Below are 25909 nucleotides of genomic sequence, written 5' to 3'. Positions count from 1 at the left end.
CATGGGAAAGAGCCTTGGGAATTTTGCTGCCTGTAATATACACTAACTAGATTCTTCCCTGTCTCACTTTCTCATTTGTAACTCATTTATTGCACTTACAAAAGGACAGCTCCTGACCTTTCCATTTTCTTTTCCAAGTCATCTAACAGAGCATTTGCTAGCTTAGCACCAGAAAAGAAACCAATATAGCTTTTTTTTCCCCCAAAGTAACTGACAGAAATCTTCAAAGATGTCAGGTGGCTGCCCAAGATGTGTGCTTTTGTGACAGTAAAATTCCATCACTTAACTATTTTAATAACAATATCATAATTTTCATTTGTTTAATAAGGATCAAAGAGGTTTTGCTTTTAACTTAAAGTTTTTGCTTTAACTTAAAGGTTTTGCTTTAACTTAATTACTAAGTAATAGTGCATGTTTGTCTCCAGTTTTAGTTTAGTTATTTCCAATGTTTAGCTGTTCAAGATTTTGCTGTTTTCACTCTTGTATTATTTTTCCATACTTCAACTGACTCAGAACAAATTATTCACTTTTTTTTTGAAAGCATCCTCTATTTTTGTCTTTAAAGCACTGCCAGAATAAAAGTATTTTGCAGTTATGCATGTACATCAGTCAAATCAATCAGCAGTACTAAACAAATAGAACGTTACTTCCCCCCTTTTTTTTTTAAAGCCAGCATACTTAAGTACTGAATCATACAGAAAACACGGAAAATGTGTTATCATAAAAATCATTAAAGCAGGAGAATGAAAGGAAACAGCATTACAGAAGTACAGATAATTCTGACAAATTCAGATATATGTGAAATAAGATCTAATTTTACAACTTTTACTCACAGTAGTAGTGTTACTGAAATCTACAGGAATATTCACATAAAAAATACAGGATAAACCCTGAAAGACAGAGAGAAATCCACTTTTTTTTATCTGCTATGAGAACAAATATTGCATCATAAAACAAATGATGTCCAGATGGGTAAAATAGCTTAGCAACAAGATAATCTTATAGAAAACGTATAGGCGCATCTATAGTGATGACAGATAATAGGACCCGAGGAGAGGTTATTACAGACAATTTGGAGTATAGCATCTGAGTCATATCCCGATTGTTAAAGAAATTATTGTCAGATCCTGAAGGAAGATTAGTCTATATCTAAAGGGATTTACTACTGATATTATAATAACATGTTCAGAGAGTTATTATAACACAATTTTTGGAATAAAAGAGAAACTAATTGGTTCATAAAATTAAAGCACCTCTAGATTCCACTGACAACATTAAAAGAAATAGATGAGCTATCCACAGATTAGTATATAATGAGGATTACCATAGGCTGTGGTGCTATGTAAATGTATTCAGGAAAAAAAAAAAAAAGGAGAAATGTGAAAAAGAACTAACATGTGTGGACACAGATGTATTTTTAAAGGAAGAAACACAAGTTTTCATTTGCTAAGCCCACACAATGAAATAATTTAAATGTATAGGTTTGTTCTAGCTGTGTGAATAGCTTTCTGGGGGGACCACTGACTCTGATCCATGGTTTCTGATCTAGACCAAGGAACTCTGTCCTGGATCAAAATACTTAACTGTGCTATGGGTCATAACCCATACTGTGATATTGGTAAACTGGCGTTGGCACTCAGACTGAATTCGACTATCATCTTCCACAGTAGCCTGTGGCAAAGGTACAGAATTACATAAACATCCTAAAACAAGCCATGACAGGGTTTATAATAACGTTCTTCTCCCACACACATGCACAGTAAAGACTAGAAATAATTATAAAACGGAAAATACATTTTACACATTTTTGCAATTGTCTGTGTCCAATGGTTTGTTGAATTAATTCAATCTGAAGATTCCTGTATTTGTTTGTATTTGGTACTGAAATATGATCAGTAGAAGAATTGGAGAGTTAAAGAAATAACATTTATACATCTTTAACAAAACTGATACTGTGGTTTTTTTTTCACTATAGAAATTGTTAAAAAACTATGCAAACAATATCAGACCTATACTAATTATTTCCTCCCTTCAGTACCATATTCCTTCTATGAAGCATCGCACTCAGATATATTCATTTAAAGAACAAATTAAAAGTTTTATCCTGATAATGTAAAACAAACAAACAAACAAACAAACAACCTACAGATTTAAGTAAAAGGTGTGGTTGATTAAAAAGGAAACAAATGTGAACTATGGAGCGTACCTGTACCTGGGAAATTAGGCCAAACATATATTTATCATTATTCTGTCAAAACGTTCTGAAGCTCTTGTACAGGACTGATATGATGAGTTTATTACAGACAAGAATTTATGAATTCGAATCAATTCTATTTTCCTCTTTTCACATAAAAAAAATGCATTTGAAAATGTTTGCAGTTTGGCATTGTCATGGCTCAGCCATGGAAAGGTTTGCAACATTTCTGTGAGGCATGTTTAGATTCATTTTCAGAAGACATAATTTATTCAACGTATTTCAAGTCATATATAGATTTTATGGAAATAGAATAAACTCAAAATATTTGATTTTGATTTTTTTTTGATTTTTTTTTTGAAATTTGATTAAATTTTGATTTATGAATCAAAATTATTTAGCTATTTTCTTATGGATTCTGCTTTTCCTAAAGTTCAGTCATGCCATATTGCAAATATTTGATGTGTCTTCATCATACTATTAACTCAGTTTTCTATTATATCTACATTAATCATATGCTTAAACTTTTAAGACCACCCTGATTCTCCAGTTGAAATAATCAAATAGACATTTGCAGCCTTCTTATCCGCGAACAGTCTTTGGTGTAAACATGGAGCAAGTCTTGAATTTCTCAAGAACAGGCAAACCACTCTACCACAGAACTCCCTCAAGCAGGAAGACTAGTTCAGGGATTAGAAAATCTTAAAGGGCTTACAGAGAAAGGATAAGACCTGCAATATGCCATCACTAGGTCAAACTTATGTCTCCATTCAACAAGAATCAAAAATTGCCTCATTGAAGCAAAGTGGCATAAGGTGGTCTATTTACTCATATAACAAGTCTGTAGTATTTTCTCTAAATTAAAAACCAAAGATGTCAGCAGCACTCTTGGAACTGGCTGTATGTTGGTAAATATCCCATAATAACCTCAAAAAGGTGGAAATGAAAAAATACAGGCTCTTTGGAGACCAAATTTATAAAAGCTCTTCATTATAAAAGAAATACAATACTCATAATTTCATTCTTGCTCTATTGAAGAACTTTCTAAATCATCAAGTTCAGTTCTGACAATGATAAGAAACTATATAAATATTTTTTTCCAGAAAAACTCACAGAATATAAAAAAACCCTAAAAATATTTTCCAAAATGCTTTGCTAAACTTTAATCTGCAAAAGAATTACAATATCTTCAATAATTATATACAACAGAAAGACCAGGGAAGCCATTATCACACACTTAGAAGCACACATAGAATGGAATTACAGATCCTCAAATACCGGGTTGTCAGAGCTGGCTTTTTCTCTTCATGCTCTGGATAAAATCTAGTGGTACATTTCAGAATAGAAATATATTTTCTACACTGAAGTATCTGAAGCAGCTAGTGTAGCCTAGAAATTGCTTTGGAATTTTCTGGGAGGAAAATGTTATAAATTACATACCATTATAGTAATTCACATCACTAATTTATATATTTATTAATTCACATAAATTAATTAATTACCCCTTGGAGCATTTGTGTGGTGTCTGTAAATAATTGTGTGGCCTGGAAATCCATCACAAAAGATTTAATGTGTAGGTTTATGCGTGGAATGCTTAGCTGAAGCAGTATCATAGTGGTGAAATCAGAAGAAGACACAATTAAATGTGTGCATTAGGAACACTTCCTTTAAGATTTCTGTATGTATATCAGCATGGCAAAAAATACAAATTAAAGTGAAAAAAAAAAAATTGTGTAAGCAGGTACAAAATTTCAAGAAAATGAAAAAGCAATCAAGTACTGTTTCATAAAACTCCAGAGGACTTTCTTTTCTGGAAAATGAAAAAGTTCACAGGGTGATTAAAATAAGTGCATCTGGTAATTAATTCCTATTGAGAAGGTTAAATTTCTCTCAAGTTCCTCTCTCTAAACCAATCTTGTCAAACTGGCATGCTAACAAGTGGGCACTCTATTTTGGAGGATACGTAAGATTGGCATGCTGCAAAAGACAATTACCTTTTCACATAATCACAAAAGCTAATAGATATTTAAGTCAGTTCCTGTGGTTAACACTGGGAGCTTGCTTTCGTTTTTGGCTTTAGTTGCAATATCTCTGAAGCTCAATAGGGAAAAATCCTGTTTAAGTATTTTCTATATCATTGAGGTGAGTAAAAATTTATGAATAAGTGTATGGGAAAATCTTCCACTTGCCTGATATGTTTGTGTATACATACACAAACACATACACTTTGTATAACTATGCACATACTTCTAGCTTTGCCAAATTTGTACATAAAATATGAAATCATGATAGCAATGTTTTGCATGCATTTCACATTGGCTAAAAAGCAAACATTATACAGAACTGTGAAGAATTAAGTACGAATAATAAAAAATAACAGTGACTAATTTTAGAGGCTTCAGTTTTAATTATTGTTATTATGATTTTTTTTTAAATTAAAAATATCTCTTAATCTTAGCTATGACAGAACTAATGATGATAATGGGATTGCATAAACCACATTTGTCTTTCTTGTTTTACACTCAGCACTCGTTTACATGAACTCAGCAGCCCTGCCAAATGATTTTATCTTATTTCATATTAAGCATAATGAAAATGCTCGCTTTGCTAAACTAAACTTCAGATGTTCTCAGTTTTGTGTGTTTAAACACACACTCTGACCTGTTTGTCTACATTGCCACCTGGAGGACCTCATGGCAAAATCAGGTCGAATTGCTGAGATGAGATTTTAGCTACAAGTTCAAGCTGCCTCTTGTGTTGTAAGAATTGACCTTTTTGCCCCTTGACGAGCTGAAGCACTGCAGAGAGCCTTGGATGTGCCAAGCTAGTCAAGCAGGCTAGTAGGTAATCCATGTAGATGTTTTCCAAAAAGAAAACAAACAAACAAAAAAGAAACAAGACAATCATAACCAGCAAAATATACAAAACAAATAAATCTAATGAGGCATCAAACAATTGTGCCTTGAAATTAGTGGTTAGTCTGAGGCCTTAGTTGTACACAACAGCCTATAAACAAGTGAGGAAAAGCACACTACTTGGCTGAGCAACAGTGATTTGAAGAATTTTGCAACACAGGAAAAATGAAAGTTCAAAAGGAATATATCAACCTGCAGAGCATACCCAGGTAACATATCACGTTTGGGAAGGAAAAGAAGCTCATGCTTCTTTGATTGACTGTCAATCCAAATCCAATATAAAATTAAGGCAAAATGTTTATTCATAAGCAATGTAAATAGAACTCATCTTGCAGAAAGTCAGAGGACAATACATGATAGCCATAAAAACAGAATCACAGAATCACAGATTGGCCAGGGTTGGAAGAAACGTCAAGGATCATGAATCTCCAACCCCCTCTGCTGCATGCAGGGCCACCAACCTCCCCATTTAATGCTAGACCAGGCTGCCTAGGGCCCCATCCAACCTGGCCTTGAACACCTCCAGGGACGGGGCATCCACAGCCTCTCTGGGCAGCCTGTTCCAGCACCTCACCACTCTCTCTGTAAAGAACTTCCCCCTGACATCCAACCTAAATCTTCCCTCCCTCAACATAAAACCATTTCCCCTTGTCCTGCTGTTATCTACCCTTGAAAGAGTTGATTCCCCCCCCGCAGTTTGTCAGCTTCCTTTAGGTACTGAAAGGCTGCAATGAGGTCACCCTGTAGCCTTCTCTCCTGGCTGAACAAAACCAGCTCCCTCAGCCTGTCTTTGTAGGGGAGGTGCTCCAGTTCTCTGATCATCTTTGTGGTTCTCCTCTGGACCCTCTCCAACATCTCTGTTTCTTTCATGTACTGGGGGCTCCAGACCTGGACACAGTACTCCAGATGGGCCTCACAAGAGCAGAGTAGAGGGGAACAATCACCTCCCTGTACCTGCTGGCCACCCCTCTTCTGATGGAGCCCAGGATGCCATTTGCTTTCTGAACTGCAAAACAAACAAACTTTTTTTTCATCAAAACTGCCATATTCAGAGAGTAAAACATTTCAGAAAAGTCTTTTCCATATGTTCCCTGAAGAATTTTAATTCTCCAGACTTATTTTGGTTGAAGATGCCTTGCTGATCAAGTAAATGGGTATGAACTGAGGCAGATCACTCTCTTCATAGATACCTTGCTATTCTCAAGAAAGGAACAAATGCTACTGAACACACAGAGAAAAGACTGCTGCAAGATGGAAGAAAGAGTGTTTCAGTGAAAGGAGAATAGGTACAAGTGAAGAATTCTCCCTCAGAATTTTCTGGGAGGTAATTATAACTAGTGGTGGAGTATTACTAATACTAAGTGCAAGGAAAATGCTTATTTGCCTTAGGCTGGACACTGGTGTGGGGAGTTAATGTGATACCAGAAGTCTGAATAACAATCTGAAAGAAAAAATTTAGTCTTATTCAACATGGATTTAAACCTTATGTTACACAGTGAGTATGGAGTAGATAAAACAGAGATCAAAATCTTGGAAAGTCACAATAGTAGTCTTTAGCAGAAAACGGGCTATCTGTTATAGGCACAAAAATATGATAGCCTCAGTAGGGCTAAAAGTTTCAGAAGAATAAGCTACAGAGATAGAAAGGGAAACAGGAGAAAAAAAAAAGTATTACAATAATAAGAAAAATGTATCTTCAAGATGTAGAGAAACTACATGGAATTATTAAAAGAATGTTATTACATAAGTTACATCTTCTTCAAGAGGGCTGTGTTTTGGCTGTCTTTGATAGTACTTGTGCATGGTGAACCTTTTTGTTGCCACCTGAGGCCTGTAAGGACATTTTTTCTTGCGCTTTATCAAAATGCAAGTTCTTGATTTTACATCTTTTCCAAAACCAACAGGAATTTGATACTGCTACTAAGCACTTGGTGTCTGTACAGAATCACAGAATGCCTTGAGTTGGAAAGGACCTCAAAGATTATCTAGTTCCAACCCTCCTGCCATGGGCAGGGTTACCAGACTATATCAGGCACTAGATCAGGCGTCAAGGGCTCATCCATTCAGGCTGTGAACACCTCCAGAGATGGAGCATTCATAATTTCTTTGGACAATTTGTTCCAGCACCTCACCTCCCTCTGAAAGACAAATTCCCTCCTAAAATCTAATCTAAATCTCTTCTAGTTTAAAACCATTTCCCCTTGTCCTATCACTATCAGACAGTGTAAAAAGTTTCTATCACTCCTGATTATAAGCTCCCTTTAAATAATGGAAGTCAACAGTCTCCTTGGAGCCTTCTCTTTTCCAGGCTGAATAAGCCCAGTTCACTTAGCCTGTTTTCATAGGAGAGGTGCCTCAGACCTCTGATGATCTTTGTGGCTCTCTTCTGGAGCCACTTCAATAGCTCCACATCTTTCTTGCACTGGGGACACAAGGCCTGGATGCAGTACTGCAGGAGGAGCTTCACAGGCACAGAGTCAAGGGGCGCAATGCCCTCCCTCACCCTGCTGTCCCACTCTTTTGATGCAGCTCTGGGTACTGCTGGCCTTTGAGGCTGCAAGTGCACATTGCTGACTTGTGTCCATCTTCTCATTCATCAGGATTTCCAGGTCCTGCAGGGCTGCTCTCTCTGAGTTCTTCTCCCAGTCTGCACGCATACCTGGGATCGCCTCAACTCAAGTACAACATCTTGTACTTGGCCTTATTCAACATCTTTAGATGCACACAAGTATACTTCTCAAGCTTGCCCAGGTCCCATTGGATGGCAACTCTTTTATCGTATCAACTACCCTGCTCATCTTGGTGCTGTTCACAAACCTGCCAAGAGTGTACTCAACCCCACTGCCTATGTCATCAACAAAGATTTTGAAGTGAGCTGTCCCAGGATGGACCCTTTGTGGGACATCACTCATCACTGTCCTCCACCTGGACATACAGCCACAACACTCTGGCTGTAACCTTCCAACCAATTCTTTATCCACTGAAAAATCCAATCTTCATGACCATATCTCTCCAATTTAAAGATAAGGATGTCATGCAGGACCATGTCAAAGACCTTACAGAAGCCTAAGTAGTTAACATCAATCGCCTCTCCTCCACCAATGCCAACACTCTATCATAGAAGGCCACCTGTTTGGTCAGGCATGATCTGCCTTTAGTTTAGATGTGCTGGCTGTCTTGAATCACCTCCTCAACTCACGTGTGCCTCAACATTTCTTCCAGGATGATCTGCTCCATGATTTTCCCAGGCATGTATGTGAGGCTCACTGGCCTGTAGTTCGCCAGATCTTCCTTTCTCTGTTCCATAAAAATGGAAGTGATGTTTCCCTTTTACAGTCATTAGTGATTGCATTTACATCAGTTCTTTCGTGAAAGAAAGTACTAGCTGAAAGCAAGTGTTGCCAAGCTCTCTATGCGTTCACTAAGTTTAAGGAAGAGAGAATTAATTTGGATGTAAATATTTCTATCAAATACTTAGCTAGTTAATTGCTAGCATAAGCATACCACTCCAGATTCTGATTTATGAATGTGGAAGAAATCCTTCTCAAATATTCTGAAAGGACTATGTCTGCAATATAAAGAATGTAAAATAAGAAAACTTCCAGAAACCTCTGACAGAAGAAAGAAAAGAAAACAGTAGATAGACGTAGAGGTGAGCAGTGTAGGTGTAATACAGAATAAATATTACAGCCTGCAAGAACTACAAGACAAACTATTTTAGTATGCTTTAGTGTTTTGAAACTACTAAACCGGTTTGGTATTATGCTGGATCCTCCTTATATTTCTTCTACAGATTTCTGCACAGGAAATTAAAGTCTGTACTTACATACTGTACTACATACTGTATATGGTTGTTACTTAACTGTAACTGTTAGGCTTCAGTAAAAGTCTCTTTAGCAAAAGAGTGCTAAAAAATAACAAATCATTAAGCTACTTGAGATACATGTGGAGAAGGATTAATTTGAAGGCCAGAATTTGCTTCCGACTGAAGGGAACAGCCTTTCTGCAAAGTGCTTGTTTATTCATTCCTGGTGGTTTTTTGTTGTTGTTGTTGTTTTTTGTTTGTTGGTTTTTTTGCTTTTTCTTTTTTTTTTTTTAAATATATAAATATAAAACCTATAGGAAAAAAAAATATTTTTAAGATACAGAAAAGAATAAACACTGTACAGTAAGGAGGCAATGAATCAGAGTTTGGAATATCGCAAAAAGGGAAAATTAAGAAAAGAAGGAGGCAATAATAATGGAAAAGGAAAACAGAAAGTGATGAGAGAAATGAAAAAAAATAATAATTACAAAACACAAAGTATTGTCTCATTATAAAGGTGTGCACTCATTGAACAATAAGCAAGATAAAAGGAAAAAAATCTACAGATTCTCTCTTTATGCATATATTTTTTTACGTAACCTCTCCAGGATAAGGCTTACTGGTAACTAAGAATGGTAACTAAGGTGTATTGTGAGGCTACACAATTGTCCAGCATCAGATGTAGCCTGCCTTACTGCTGTCCTTCTGGCTGGGTACAGGTTACTGCAGGACCCTCTAACCTGGCTTTTTGTGCAAGCTCACCAAACAGTCTGGCTGCCATTTCATAAAACAAAAGTCATTTGCCAGAAAAAGGGTTAAATTTAATACAGCTGGACAGCTGAGCAGCTGCTTTTATGATTTAAATAAAAACAAGCTGAAATCCTGGCTGTCAGCTCAGTGATATATGACTTGTAATGGGATGTTTCCAACCTTTTCTTCCATATGGTTGCCTATGTTAGGTAATACACACAGCCTACAGTGCAACTAGCTTCCCAGAAAACATCTGGGTCCCATTCCTGCTCTGTTAGCTTCAGCACTGCCTCCCACAAACACAGATGATTCATAGGACAACATCCCTTTGGTTAAGGATCAAATTAGGACATTTCATTGATAATTTTATCATGCGGCCCAAGTGGAGTTATGGGAAAATGGAACTCATTCAAAAAAGAGTTTCTCCACACATATTTCCATTCTCCTATCTGCAACTGATAAAGTTAAGATTTCAGAACCAGATTTTTAATGACTGCTTAGAAAAAAAATAAAGAACAGAGTAGCCTATCTCCCCATTGAAGAATGCATTTCTGTTTGATTTCATGTTCTCTCTTGACTAGTTTTAGTGTTACACCCCTTAATAAAATGCATGTGCTGACAGCAAAATCATAACATAACGCTTATGTTTGGAAGCTAAAATCAAAACCAATGTCTTCTATTGATAAGAGATTAGGATCTGATGTAATTTTTTTTTTCATGTGTTAAAAAATATAATGGACTAAAAAGAAAATGGACAGCCAGCCCTGGAGCTCACGCAGTGATAGAGCTTTGCTGCTAGTTTCTTGTTAAGACAAAGTTGACAAATACCAGCCTACCACTTCTCTGGATTGGGTCCTCCAATCATTCATTCAAATGATCCAAGGATCATTTAATTACCCATTTTTGATAAATGAAACTTTGGGTGTCATCCATTACTTTATTTTTTTGTGGTCATAGATTTGAATATAAATGGCTGATGAAATGAACACTTGCACAGCAATTCACTGATTTGTACATCTAGTTGAGGACACTGTTCGATGGTCTTATGTGAACATCTTTATATCTTTCCCCAAACACTTTAAATTCCATATGAGTTGGTTGGTTTGGTTTTTCATTTCATTGAATGACATGAATGACAACAAAAACAAAATAAAGCTAAGGCATGAAACTTTCTGTCTCATCAGTTTTCAAAATGCCATTTTTCCCCCTCAGAATTTTAGCGAGTGACAAGAAGTAGATTAGAGAGATAATTTAATTATTTTAGTTTATTAAATAATTAGACAGCAGCTAGCAAACGCCTCTCTAGTTTTTTTTTCATTTGAATTTTCATTTAAAATTCAAGTTTAATTCTATTCTTTCAGATGTTAAAATTATATTAAGATGCCAAAAAGAAATGAAGCATCTATCAGCATGACTCCTTTTTTTTTTTTTATCACATTTATATTCAGTCTGAGTACTAACCAGCACTGACCTGGATAACATGTATTATTTGCTAATCCTAAGAAAAGACAAGATTCTTGTCCACTCATCATTCCAGGTGCAAAAGAGCAAAAAGTATAAAACAACAACATATTCCCAGAAGCAGATGCATACAAGCACAGCCCTACGCTGTATTTCAAGAACTACACAGCTACCGTAGGACAGTACTGGGCCTCTACGGTTATATCAGGACAATCTGCTAGCACCACAGAGATGCTGGATCATGATCCTGTTCATAACGTAACAGAGACCTACTACCATAACACCGAGTGGATGTAACTAGAGACAGGCTTCCGTAACCCCAGCCTTTCAAGACTTTCTAAATCATGTTGGGACTGGCAATGCCGGTACTGGCGCAGACCAGAGCCAGCACTAACAAAGACTTACAGCTACCCAACTCCCAGCTGCCAGCTCTGTTACGCACTCAGACGACACACAGCACACATTCTCTCCCAGTGAGTTACTGGGATTTACAGAAAGAAAATCAAGGACTGCCTTTGTTTCAGAAAGTCTGGTAATGTTTTCCTGTAAAGAACTGCTGGTGCTTTTGTTTCACTGACACTCAGAAAGTGCCGAACAGGTCAAATCATGGTTGGTTGTGGTATAAAATCTGACATCTGACACCATGGGATCTTCTGAAATGATAATAAAATACAGGAACAGATGGAAGATTTGTTAGAAAGCTGTTGCTTTTACTGATAATTTACTGAAGTCATTTTTCTCCCACTGACTCACTCTTTTTCTCTCAGCTCAAACAGCATTCTGTTGATTTGCTGGCAAACAAAGAAATTCAAAATCAACAACTCAGCAGCTCAACAAATTGACTCAAAGGATATTGACTAATTATAAGCATTACAGATAAGCACTTTTTAAGAGAAAGTGTATCAGAATTTTTCATATTGTTTCAACAGCTGCAAGTTATAGTATTCAGGGCAGTCTTTGTCCTTCCAGTTCAGAAGAAAGATACTTTACTTTCTCTCTAAAAAGTCATTCAGTATTGAAGACTAAATATGCATAGGTCACTCCAAAAGTAATGCCTTCTATTTATTTCTTTGGAAACAGCAGCAGCTGCAAAGAGAACGAAAAAACTACTTGACAGGGCAAATTATCAGCTACAAAACACTATTTTTCAACATAGTCAACACCATTAGCTCTGCATTTTCACTAGTGATGAGCAAGAGCCTGAATACCACACTCTTGAAAATCTCCACCAGCCAAGGTGACTCACTGTTTCACAGCTGCTATGACAATATCATTGCTAAGAAAATGTTGCCACACAGTTCACCTTTCATTGGCTCAAATACATGCAAGTCAGATGGATTATACATGGTGCGTGAGGTAGGACAATCCAGCCAAGATTTTCAGTGTGCTCCACAGTCTTTCAAACAGGCATGGGGCCTGGCATTATCACATGTCAAGAGAAAGGATGTCTTCTTTTCTGGCCTGGAAATTTGAACATTCAGCTTACTCCGCATTGCAGTGTAGCACTCAGAGTTGATGCTTTATCTGTATTCCAGGAAATCCAGAAGGATCATTCCTTTCCTATTCCAAAAGACAGTGCACACCACTTTACACTCTGAGAGCTGTGTCTTGAACTGTTTCTTCAATGGAAAATTCATGTTTCCACTCCATGGGCTGCTATTTGACTCCTGCTTGCAGTGGTTACATCACATTTCATCACTGGTAATGATGTAATCCAGGAAACTGTCACTTTCAGCCTTAAATTGGTTCAATAGGTCCTGATAAACTTGCATATGCCATTCTTTCTGTTCCTGTGTGAGCATCTGTGGGACTCACTTGGAGTAAAGTTTGAGATATTCCAACATTGCCACCGTTTCCAATATATTGAAGCCAATTTTCATCTCTGTACACATTTTTGTGGTCATAATCACCAATTTGCACGGATAACCTGATTGAAATGCTCTTCATTTCATGGTGTGACAGATACGCATGACTATCCAGAGTATGGCCCATCTTTTATGCTGCTGCCGCCACTGCTGGAACACATCACCCACTGCCTCACTGTGCTCACATCCACTATTTAGTCTCCATCAATGTTCAGCAAGTGTCAGTGAATCTCAGTGGATGAAATTTGTTCCACATGGAGGAATTCAGTTAAACACCTTTGTCCCATACGCACTCCCATGTCAGATGCCATTTTGTCAGGCTGCCCCTTTGCTGCCATCTGTCACATTGCAACAAAATGTAGTGGATTATTGGTGGGAAGGTTCAAGACCTACTGCTATACCATCAACATCTCTTCTGACTCTATGGACCAACATAATAAAGTAGGAAGTACTACATACTACTTTTGGAGCAGCCCTCATAATTTAAATAATCTTTTAGTGTACATGATGCTAATTTTTAGCTTTAATTTTTTAATTTTTAGATGCACTCTTCATCTTAATAAAATACAATACTATAGAAAATATAAAAAGAAAATAATATGAGTTAATTTCAGTATTCATTATCAAATTCTTGCATTTACACAATGTTGAAATAGGTATTATTTCTGCCAGAAGTGACTTATATGGGATCTCACTATCTTACAATGCACAGAGAAGTTCTCCTCAATGAGTATATTCTCCTGTGTATCAAATGTGAGTGAACTCCCGTATACTTTAACTGGAGAATTAAAATATAAATCAGAGTGACCATACCATTACGAGCAGAAGTATCAAAAAGAAACTGCTTTCACAGTATGTGAGATGATCCCTGAGAAAAGCAAACATATTCATTCCTGTATTGCCAATGTTTAAGAACAGCAAATCCCTCAAAATTCCATGGAAAGAAGTTAGCCGGATTGAGGCAAACTGATTCGGTAGTTTGTCTGAAAAAGCAAGAGTACAAAAGATACATACAAGAGGCCAACACATCTGCTGAAAGTTAGAGGTGCATACAATTAGCCCTAGTGTATTTGTTGCTATTGTCTTCATCTCGCTTTACACATGCCTCAGTAGCTGAAAAGCTTTGCGGTGCACTTCATTCCATTTCAATTCAAATCTACTTTAATGACCTGAGTAAAATAATGTTAACCTAAAATTTAGATAAAGTCTAAATTCAAACTTGATTACTGATTGGTACATAAAGAATACTGGTATGGCATTTTTGCTCCCAAAGATAAAAGTATAAATGAGGTAATGACTGCATTCAACTCTAAAAATGAAAAATAGTGTCATGAAATTTCATGCAGGTATTTGTAATATGTAAAGATGATATTAGTAATAAGATTGCGATATACATATAGGTTTTTGTCTTTCATTTCTCAATACTGATAATTCTTTCACCTCCTTTTTCCTCCCTTGCATCTTTTCACTTACTACATTACTTCATTACTTGTAGGAATCAGCCATGATAGCAGAGTTCATTTAACAGAAAAAATAAATCAGAAATATGCAACAATGAATAACGAAAGAACAAATATGAATTTAAATATGAACTTTCCTTATAATGTTAGGAAACCTAATAACCCTTTACAGCCAAGAGGTCTACTTGTAAGAAAATAGACTACAGGTCTACTTTCTTTTCCACGTAAGGAGGTACATAAGTACCATATGCACAGAATTTTTCTTAGTAGCTGCAATTTATAGGACAATTTAACTAATAATCAATGCAACAATCATGAATGAGCTTGAATTAAGAACCACTCTAATAAAACAGGAAATTTTTCCACGAAGAAAAGTATGTATATGAAGAATATTTGAAAGACCATTTACCACAAAGAGAAATGATAGGCATGTCTTTCTCAGAAATACACATACATCTGCAATTCTTTAAGATTCAGCTATGTGCACATAAGCAGATGCAAAATTTGAAGCAGATGACAGATTTAGAATGTATGAAAGTAACCAGAAGGACTAGTAAACTAGAGAAAATTTCTTTTCTCTCTTGTGAAACTGTTCCACTAGGCTAAACCCTGAACTAACTCACATTTGTAGTCCCACCATTCTTGAAGACACAAGTCAAGGGGGTAAAAGGAGACCAAGAACAGCAGCTTCTGAACACTCTTCTTAATTTCTTGTTACTGCACAGTGAGACAGCCAATTGGAGTAAACAAACACAAAAAAATATTCCTCTCCTAAAATAATGGATTCCAGCAACTTGCCTTCACCTGCTTAACAGAGATGATGGTGCAAGGGACCTCTGCAGAAAGTTACCTAATCTGAAACATTCTGTTCCTGCCTGAAACTGTCATGAGGATAATCACAGTCCATATTCTCTCATTTCTAATCCTTGAGATAATTACTTTCTTCACAAGAACTATTTCTGGGGGTTGGAGAAGGGGGAGTTCTACTTAGTGTAATTTGTCTTATCACTGGCAAAGCTCTCAGACTGACTACAAGCATTTTTCACAGATTAAATAAATTTAGAGATAACTGTAATTCACTGTATTAACCTTGGGACTTCTTAACCAGTCCTGAAAAGTAATTTATGAAAAGCCCAAGGCCACAGTAACTTCATTGTCTTATGAACTGTTTTCAAAGTTATACACAAATCCAGTTAAAAAAATCATAGTTCAAGAAATACCGGTTATATTCTCATCTTTTTGATCATTATGCCTTCATTCTTTTGTTTTGATGAAGTTGAAAAATTTTAAAGGTTCTTTGAAAGTTCAGGCTAAAATTAATTACTCTTCTCTATTGAGACCCAACCCAATTATAGAATCATAGAATCACAAGGTTGGAAAGGACCTACAAGACCACCTAGTCTAACTGTCCTCCCACTACCACTGCTACCACAAGCTACTCTCCCAGATGCCTCTTGAACACTGCCAGGAACGGCGACTACAGCACCTGCCTGGGCAGGCCATTCCAGCACCTAATTAATTAATTATCAAATAGGCCTTTCAGTTCTTCCATCATCCTTTTTCTCTTCAACATATGTAGCTTGTTCTGAACAGAGGCATTACTTTTGGAGCAGCCCTCATAGGTATTCTCTTGCCAGTCTTTTTCAGCAAATATTCACACCAAATTCCTGAGTACATTAACAATTCCTTTTCCTTAGTGAGGTTAAGCATGATGATGATTCTTACTTCAAAGAAAACAATATAATAATAATATCATAAAAATGCTATCCACTACTAGTATCTATTAATAGTGATAAACTATCTACCTTGTATCCAAGTAAAAGATACACAGAGAGAGTATGTGTTCTGAAGCCTGGGAGTTCACAGCATTACTAGATGGAGAGAACAGCACTCCTTGTGGGAGAGAACAGAGGCTGGAGTGAGGGGTATAATTCATGTCTGGGAAGGGGATGTACAATAATTTTTTGGAAGCTTTCCTGAGGATGACCTTCAGCAACAGGAAGGTCAGAAAGAGAAAGCTGGCAGATAGGTGTGGAATAATATTCCTGAAGAGGGCTTATGGGAGGGATCCACGTTTGAACACTCCAGTTAGTCTGGGGAATTTTGTTAATTGAGTTAGAAGTTAGCATAGTTCTGCCAGGAATATGATGCTTTAGTAAGAGAAACAGAATAGAATATATAAAGCCAGATGAATATTACTCTGTTGACTCAGGGAACTCAAACAATTACAAGGACTACGAAATCTTCTAAAGATTATTTTCATTTTTAAAATAGCAGAATTCTAACTGTCATGGACAGCAACAGATACTGGAAGCCAAACACTTTAAGCCACTTACACTTTCAGATATTTTGCCTGAGATGCTCAGGTTTCATAAAAAAACAAAGAAAGTCTAAAAGTACCCAAAAACACAGTTCATAAAAACAGACAGGCAGAGGTGAGAGCCACCTAAACTGCTTAACAGGAGACTTAAGACTTCCTCTCAGAGACAGTAGAACAAAGGAACCTCTTTCCTAATTTTCTTAATTCAACTCTGAACTCTCCTTGCAATCTGAGTACCTTAAAAAGTACCTTAAATTTTAAACTTAAAATTGGAGGAGATTCCCTGTACTGAAGGATACCTTCTGTATGCTGTATCTGATTTGACTGTAATGTATTTAGAAGCAGAAATGCTGGTGCCTTAGCCACTTCCCCAGCTGAGCAGCTCCTGAGCTTAGGTACAGGTGTCCTCATAGCAGTAAGTTCAGTTTAACTACACATGCAAGTGAAGATATTGGATGGAATTGCATGAAAAGTAGTAAGATTCTTAAGTTCCTCTGTAAAAATATTTCAAAGATATTCTGTACGTTAACACATTTAAGTATCTTTAGACAACTAATAAAAAAAGGTCTTGTGGAAAGGCATTGTGATAACTTTGAGCTATTTTTCTTTAAATGGAGAAGGGAACCATTATTTTAGAAAGCAGTGACACTTATACAGATTACTCCAGCATCCAAAAATATACTATACATACATGGTCATATACCTAAAAGTTATCTTTCATTTCAGAGATAAATGCTGAGGGAAACAAACAAACAAACAACCTCTCCTAGCAAAATAAACAAACAAACAAACAAATAAATAAATAAAATAAAATAAATAAAAAAAAGACACAAAATTCAAAGTCATAATTGAGCACAAGCACTTATTAACAATAAATATAAGCCAACACCTGATGTAATGAAAAGATGTCAATCAACTTCAAGGAGACTGAGTTTTGCAAACCACTAAAAAATTTAATGCTATAAATATGGCTAAGATTGGATGTAGAGTGACTAATTAATTTTAAACAGTGCTAATTTCTGTAGCCTGAGGTAATGATGAGGTAGTAAACATAACTTAATTGTGAATGCAAAATGTATTCTAGAAGCTCTATTTTGCACTCACTACACTGAATTGTATGAGTGTAACATGGGGGAATTTGGTTCAGAATTTAAAAAAGAAACTGCCTCCATATAGACAGGAAAGAATATAATATTTAAATAAGTTTAAGATACTGTCAGTCTATTCTATTTTAAACTAGAAGGTATATTTTTTTCTAAAATGACATGAAGAGTTATATTTAAATACATTTTTCTTTAAAAGATTTTTCTTTAAAAATATAATTCATCTGTCAATGAAGACAATTCTCAAAGCTCCCATTTAAAAGAATAATGAAAATACCATTCCTACACTGCCTATCCAAAGAGAGGGGAAAACCTACATTACAACGTGGTAGACAGACAAAAATGCCTGTAAAAGCAAAATGAAAAGTGGAAGAAATATGATAGCTTCACAGGTTTTACTGACCAGAATTAAAAGCCACATCAAATATGCATTTTTGATCTGCCATTTTCAGATACCTAGTATAATATGACTCAGTGTGCCATCTTTTGCATTTAAAAAATATAACAAAGAAAAATTATTAACACCCTCCTCCACATTCTCTCCCACACAACTTTTTTTCTGTAGCTTCTTTCTTAGTAGCTAATAATGATTTGAAATCACAGTGCTAGTCATAAAAATCCCATTATTGTTCTCTGTTTCATACCTGTAAGATTAAAATAAGCAAATAAACAAAACACAAAGAAACTGAGTCATCTTATTAGTCATCTTACATTTTATATTCACATCCTACACTTCACATACCTTAAGGTAATATCAAGATTCCTTTATGCTGTTGCAACAAAGTACATTTTAGAACACTTAACTTTCTAAGGAGAAAAAAAATCCAACATATTCTAAAGCACGAAGATAGTTCTACTGATAGCAGAATATCTGAACTTGTCCTCATTATAGGTGCTAATCTCACCCACACAAAATCAATAGTTCATCATTCTCCCTCTCATTCTTTACAATCTCTTCTTTTAAACTGTAGCCACAATCTAGCCCTAATCTTCACATGCACAATAATTGCTGCCTTTATCCTTCACTTGCTTACAAGGTACATATACTTTGCAGTACTTTCACCTTGGGATGCACAATACAATCTGTGGTAACCCAAATCTGCAAAAGACCCCTAGATTTTTTCTAGGTTTAGCAGAAAAAGCATTTGCAAAATTTCTTTCTCCTCAAACCCCTCAGTTTAAAGAAAAGTTGTTATGAAGTAGTAAGAAACTGATGGAGCAGCAGACTAAGAAAAGGTACATGAGCATCTCATCTTAAAGTTTAAACAAGAACAAAAAGTAAAATAGAAAACAGTAGAGCTTTTCAATAAGACAAAAAGAAAAGAAAAAAAAAAAAAAAAAAAAAGCAAATCCTGGAGGAAAGGTTCTTTCTAGTGAATTCAGCGTAAATCCCGCCATGTTTTTACTGAGTCTGGAAAGGGAGGAGGAAAAAACAAACAACTAATTACTAATATTTTTACCTGGGAGATGGAGTCAAACCAGAGACAAACCGAAAATTTATGATGGTTTTGTGCTACCCTAAATAGAGTAGGCGTGATATTTTTTTATCTTGAAATGTTAAAAAATAATTTTGATGCTAAGTAACAAGGACTGATCCTGATAATTTTGAATAACTGTTAACATAGAAGAGGTTTCTACAGATGTTCTGAGACTTACTCTAAAGTATATCTTTGAATTAAAATTCAGAAATCCTTACACAAAACAAAACAAAAAAACTGACCTCTGCAGGAGGTCAGGGTGTCTGTAGCTCATGACCTGAGACACAATATGCTCTCGTCTCACCTCCAGATTAAGGCTTTATAACCGTCTTTGTAAACCACAATGAACAAGGAAATTCAAAGGATTATATTAAAAATCCACAATCTTAGCAGAGGTACAGGACCTTCTGCTGCACTGCTAGAACTTCGGTCATTTGGAAATAGTTTGATAGACTGAATGATATATTAGAAAGAAACATGGATTTATTTCATGCTCCTGCAGTGCTGAAACAGAGAATGGTTTTGTTAAGTAGGTGATTTTTCTACTCTAAAAGCCCAGTTTCATACCAAAAAAGGACCCATTTATGAACTCAGTTATACAGTCACAGACTCATTTCCTGTCTTTATATTTCCAGTTTGCTTTCAAAGTTATTCCCTTCTGCAATTTGCTTTTTAAAGGAATAAACTGCTATTGAAATTGTGGGGGCAGAAAAAAAAAAAAAACCACATTTCCTCCAATGCACTTGTGAATTTCATTATATGTGAAAAGCAGTTTTTAGCTGCAGAAGCCAATATTGCTTAGAGGAAGTCGAGTGGAGGGGCAGATGGAGGTGAAAGGCTCGTGTATACTTTCTGTGACCTGTCAAGCTGAAGCATACGGATGAGATGTAGGCCACTTGCAATGGAGTGAACCAAAAAAAAGGTGGGAAGTTCTTCTGGTGTCAAGGGAAAAGCCTTGGAGAATTAGCTGAAAACATTTGCAACAAATTGGCAAAGTCATTTGAGTTCAATTTATGTCTTGTGTTTCAAAGAGGGTCAAGAGTTCCCTACACCCCATACCTCTAATTTCCTTTCTCTTCCCTAAAAAAGAGCATTGATAGGAATTAGAAGAAATAGGTACTAAGTGGGAGGCACTGGAGTTTTTTGAATGCATAAAAGTGCATCTAATCTCTAGAAAAGAGACAGCCCTTCCTGACACAAAATTTATAGGTTTGGAATCTCTAAGTCCCAAGTCAGAACTGGGAGATGAAAAAACTCCACCAAAAGCCCAAAGAAAACAAACAAAAATAACCTCCTCTTACCCTCGTCATCGTCGGCCCCGCGCCCCCCCCCACACACACCTCAAGAAAAAAAAAAAAATCCACATTTTTACACAAGTACTATACAAATACTATACTTCAAAAATATTCATTTTTGGACTCATTCCACTGGTAGAAAGTTCACTGCTAGAGAATAACGGATGAAAATTTACTTATATACATATATAATATGTATATGTATACAATATACTTATATGAGAAAGCAAAGCACCATCATCCTAATTTTCTCCAAATTCTTTGTTTTTATTGAAATAACTATGTTGTAATTATAAGTAACAGCACAGCCTTTGATTCTACTTCATTTGGAACAAGAATATAAAGGTAGCACAGGGTTCTTGTAATTTTTTAATTTGCTTTGCAATGAACCTTTTATTTTAGATGTTTTCCTAAAAGACTTAAAGGACAATTACCAAATCTTCAAATTATAAAAGTTTCCACATGTTCTTGCAGATAGAGCTTTAGCTTGTGATGATTTCAATTTCAGCTAATTGCAAACAAAAAAATCAATACCTTATCCAAAAGAGTAAAAACAAATTCTGTCTCCTCTGTATCATTATATCTATATTGGTAACTCTACCTGGAATGCTTCTTCTTTTCTTAAGTTGTATATATGAACACATTGCCTTTTTTTTTTTTTTTTTTTTTTTTTTTTGGCTTCCAAATTATTTCTGAAATACTTTATGCTATATGAACACAGGAAGAAATTCTCAGAAAATATACCTAAATAGGAGAACAGATATGCAACTTTCAAACTTGAAACCTCCCCTAACAATGCACATAGGTCACTCCAGAAGTAATGACTTCTATTTATTTACATGAAAACTATAACAGATACCAAAACTGGCAGGAAAGTTCAGCCTCTACTGCTTTACCACCATCTGCCTCTGACATTGTGGGCCAGCATAATAAAATAGGAAGAATCACTTTCGGAGCAGCCCTGATATTTATGTGTTTTTATAATGTACTGTACTTGATAACTTCAGTGGTTACGTTGCGATAGACTTCATCCAGAGATACCGATTCACTACATTTTATTTGTGGCAAAACTGCACCATTTTAACTTTGATTGATTGGAGCCGAGTCTTAATGCTCCGGTGCATGCCTGCAAATTATATGCATTTGTTTGTGTGCTCAAAGTCAACGTTCAAGTGCTGAAAAAACTGATAGGATGAAATAAAGGCTACTCCTTCTAAGCATCAACATTTTAAAAAAGTTCAGAGTTGTTTCATTAATCAAGGTGAAAACTCAGAATTGATGGGAATACTCATAGTAAAGCCAACTCCATGACTTGTTCGTTGACATATCCCCAGAGCCAGGGAGGCTGAACTTAGGGAACTGCTTCATAAAGTACTTGGTGATGTGCAAAAGATGCTAAGCAAAAACTAGTATCGGATTCCAACCTTAAAGAAAAAGAGTATCTGAGTCTTATACACAGAAAACAAAAAGAGTGCATAAAAATGTTGAAAATAAGGCCAAAAGTTTCAGGTAATAGAACAGCACCATGCTTTCACAGATCTCTGACTACCAGAGTCTTGGCTGAATTCCCAGCTTCAGAAGTTGGATCAAACTAGTCTTCATTTAGCCAAAGCTGATGGAAGCTCTAAAAATGTAAATCTGAGCTAGAGCATAAATGTGAGAGAATATTTCTTGCCTTATACAATTTTTCAAAGCACATAAATTTTAAAATTAAATGCTGGGACTCTTTGCTTGATTTGGACTATACAGCAGCCAAAATAAGTTACCAAAACTAATGGAAATAGGGCAGTAAGCTTTTTCTGGGTTATAATGTGATGCAAGTGTTGGACAGAGTGATGACAGAACTCGCATACAGTTGTTCCACCTACAGAAATTAAAAAAAAAATGCATCTAGATTTTTACAAAACAGAACAATTTCTTGACATAGTCCAGTGTTATCATTTACTAAATCTCCACAGCTAATTTTGGTTTATATATAAATAAACTGTTTGTGTATACACAAGCTGTATACATATTAAAATATTAGGAAAGATAGTTTATGAAGATGAATCTTTTTAAAAGCATTTAAAGCATTAAAAGATAAGCATTTACACCTGAAATTCTAGAGGTCTACAGCCATACTAGAAAGTTTGAAGTAGAAATTCTGAGTTCGTGGATTACACTTACATGAGATACTGTGCTGAAAGAAAATAGTATTGCTGGGCAAATTTGACACCATTGTAACCTTGTACCGCTAATGAATGCACAGCTAATGGTGCTGAATATGTTGAAAAATAATGTACTGCAGCTGAAATTTTGCTCTATCAGTGTTGTTGCGCTCTTCTTATCTGCAGTAGGTTCCATGGAAATAAATAGGCATTACTCTGGGAGTGACCTATGTATACGTGAACTGTGTTAACTTGATAAACATCAGAGTTAATTCCACAAGGTAAGTCTAAATGGTTCTGTACAGAAACAGCAGGTTTTAGAAGAAGAAATATATGTTCACAGAAATTATTTGCACATACTTCCCAAAATATTATATAGATGCCCTGGTTTATTCGTTGATTTAAAGCAAGAAGAACAATTTTAAGAATGTGTCCATGTGAATACTGCAACATGGTTGCCTGATTGTTATTTACTTCAACCTCAATAATTGCTAATGAGTTTTGCTCTACTGCATGCTTTGTAAAATTGATTGGGATTTTTTCGTTTTGTTTTGTTTTGTTTAATTACCATTTTTCCCTCTGTTTCACCTATACATTAAGTTTTCACCCATTCCTGGAGTGTGGAAAAGATATTCTTCTGGCATGGTAAGGTAGTTTATGATTGGATGATGAGGCAACAGAAACTTAGGTTTTATTGTAACACTAGTATTAATAACCTAAGGTGGTAGCACAAAGTTAGCAAACTGATAAACTATTCTTATTACTTGAACAAAGACATCAAAGGACGGGTCTCACATGTAGTGGTTATGCTTTCACAGAAGTAATGTCAGCCTCCCTTAATTCTTATTTTTCTCCTTTTTCCCCTCATTTTCATTGTCAACACCTAGGTAAGGAATGCTGCCCCACTTAAAATCTAAACGAAAACCCTCAGTCTGTTTGATAGGATCTTGAAAACAGAATAGGAAACTACTCTTCAGAGCCAGATAGCAAGGACAAAGTAATATGCAAATGGAAGAATATAGAGAAAATAAGGTGACAAACTCAACTGGATGTTGATAACTGAAAAAAAAAAGAACTGTGACAGCAGATATAAATACTGAATTTCTCCCATACTTAGAAAGTTGTTAAAATCCAGTGTTTTACTTGAGGTAGAACTTTGCTGAACTTTAGTTCACACTGCACGACTAGAGTGTTAGAACTGGATTCCTTTAGGATGAAACTCAACTGAAAGATGCCTTTCGGTGGGACACCTGATTCTATGAGCCACCAGGAATTCAGCCAATCATCAGTCTACATCCAGGCTAAAGCAAAACATGCACAGTGCTAACTCAGATTCTAAGAATAACCCAGTCTGCTCTTGAGATCAGTTCCTGTTGTGCTGCACTACTTTCTAGTGCAGACAGAGCTATATCACCTAGGCTCCCATAAGAGAACACGTAAGGTTCATCAGTTGTATTGATGACACCAAACATCATCAGTTGTATTGATGACACCAAACAAAGAGGAAATTTCACTTCCTGACTCAAGTGAACAGTATGGTGAGGAACATCTCTTGTTTTTGGAGAAAAGCTAACAAAACCTACTAACAAAAGCATCTAACATAAACAAATGCCTATCTATCTAAAAAGTTCTCAATAAAGGTTTGTAATTTGGTTTTTGTACTGGTAATTTTGAATTCCTACTTTTGCGATCAAAAGTATAGTAGTATAGTATATTAAGATCATAAGTGTAGTGTAAACAGAATAGAGAGTACCATATTTTTCAGGAAATGTTTATAACATAAATTTGCATAGAAGTGTGATCTTGCTGACAAATACTTAAAAAAAATAAAATTAGTCATGAATGAGAAGATTAGTAACAGAACTTCTCCTGTGTGTTTCATTATCCATAAAAGAGGAATACTCAGTGGTGAAAGCATAATTATTTCCTTTTCCCTATTTCCTTTATGATCAATAAAACACACGAATAATAAGAAATACTTGTAACTTTGCCTTCTTAGTGATGGAAAAAGTAAAATGGATTATCTTAAACTACGGAAAAATTATGACTAACAAAGTAAATGTTTATGACCAGAATTCCACTTAGATGTTACTATTTTGAACAAGCATTCATTTTCTCCTAGAAATGAAGATAACATTTATAATACTAATACAAATTACACTGGTAAGTGCTGTAAGCAACAGAAAAATACATACAATTCTGAAGCTTATTTAAAAAAATAGACCATTCCATAAATATTTGTTTCACACACTGGATATCTCTTTAAATGTATCTCAAATATATGGAATGAATTTTTGCATATAACACAAGTGTATTTAAATACTTTCTGCAGTTACTTTACTGTCAGAACATTGAACAGAACTAGCAGGATCAGTTAGGAGTGATTCATCCCTTGTTTTGGAAATGTAGATGAAAGATGAAGGTATACCATCCAGAAGAAATATAGAACAAGGAATGCTGAACATATGTGCTGTTTCCTCTTGAAAAAAGAAAGTTCATATCCCACCCAGAGAGAAGAACTGACCCTGATAAAGAATGTAAGTGATCTTGTTTGACCTGTGATGCAAGACTAGTGCTGACCTCTGCTGCCTAACCACAATGACTGGTTTTTGTTATAAGAGTGAGTTAAGTGTGCATTGCTAAAAAGGAATGCAAACAATATGAATGATGCTGAAAGTCAGGAGAATGAAGTATTGATTATGGAAGTGAAAGTATGTTTGTTCGTGTAGGTATGAAAGGCTGAATAGAGTAGGAAGAGGAAGAAACACAAGAGAAAAAAAAAAAAAAAAGAATATAAGCATACATATAACAAAATCATTTCTATTCCAGAAACAAATCAGAGAATGTGCCACTTCCTTGTTCCCTCCTCAGGCCAGTGCTGCTCTTAAAAGCATATTATAACTACTAATTATAGTATTTAAAATAACTAATCCAAATATTGTGCCATATGACTGTGAGAATACCAACATACTAGTTAAATTCTATTTTAAGTGATGTTAATCATCAGTATACAATGCTATTCACATAACTGCTTAGATTATAAATTAAGCACTTCTTACTCAGCATGTGCAGAGTTTGGTTAATCATTCTCATTCAGAAACTGTCCATTCTACTCC

The 25909-nt window shown here is 35.6% G+C and overlaps 1 protein-coding gene across 1 annotated transcript in view; it reads right to left on the bottom strand.

Annotated features, from left to right (window-relative positions):
- The window catches only part of AGMO (alkylglycerol monooxygenase), a 178440-nt gene that overhangs the window by 15885 nt on the left and 136646 nt on the right, over positions 1-25909 (bottom strand). The window contains exon 12 of the mRNA XM_042816867.1: positions 834-890. Coding sequence (XP_042672801.1) covers positions 834-890 — 57 coding nt within the window. The remainder of the gene's footprint in view (positions 1-833; positions 891-25909) is intronic.

This window comes from Centrocercus urophasianus, unplaced genomic scaffold (genome assembly GCF_019232065.1).
Source record: "Centrocercus urophasianus isolate 14NV4802_14NV808 unplaced genomic scaffold, USGS_Curo_1.0 seq_16, whole genome shotgun sequence".
Lineage (NCBI taxonomy): Eukaryota > Metazoa > Chordata > Aves > Galliformes > Phasianidae > Centrocercus > Centrocercus urophasianus.
This window is presented reverse-complemented; position numbering and strand designations above follow the sequence as displayed.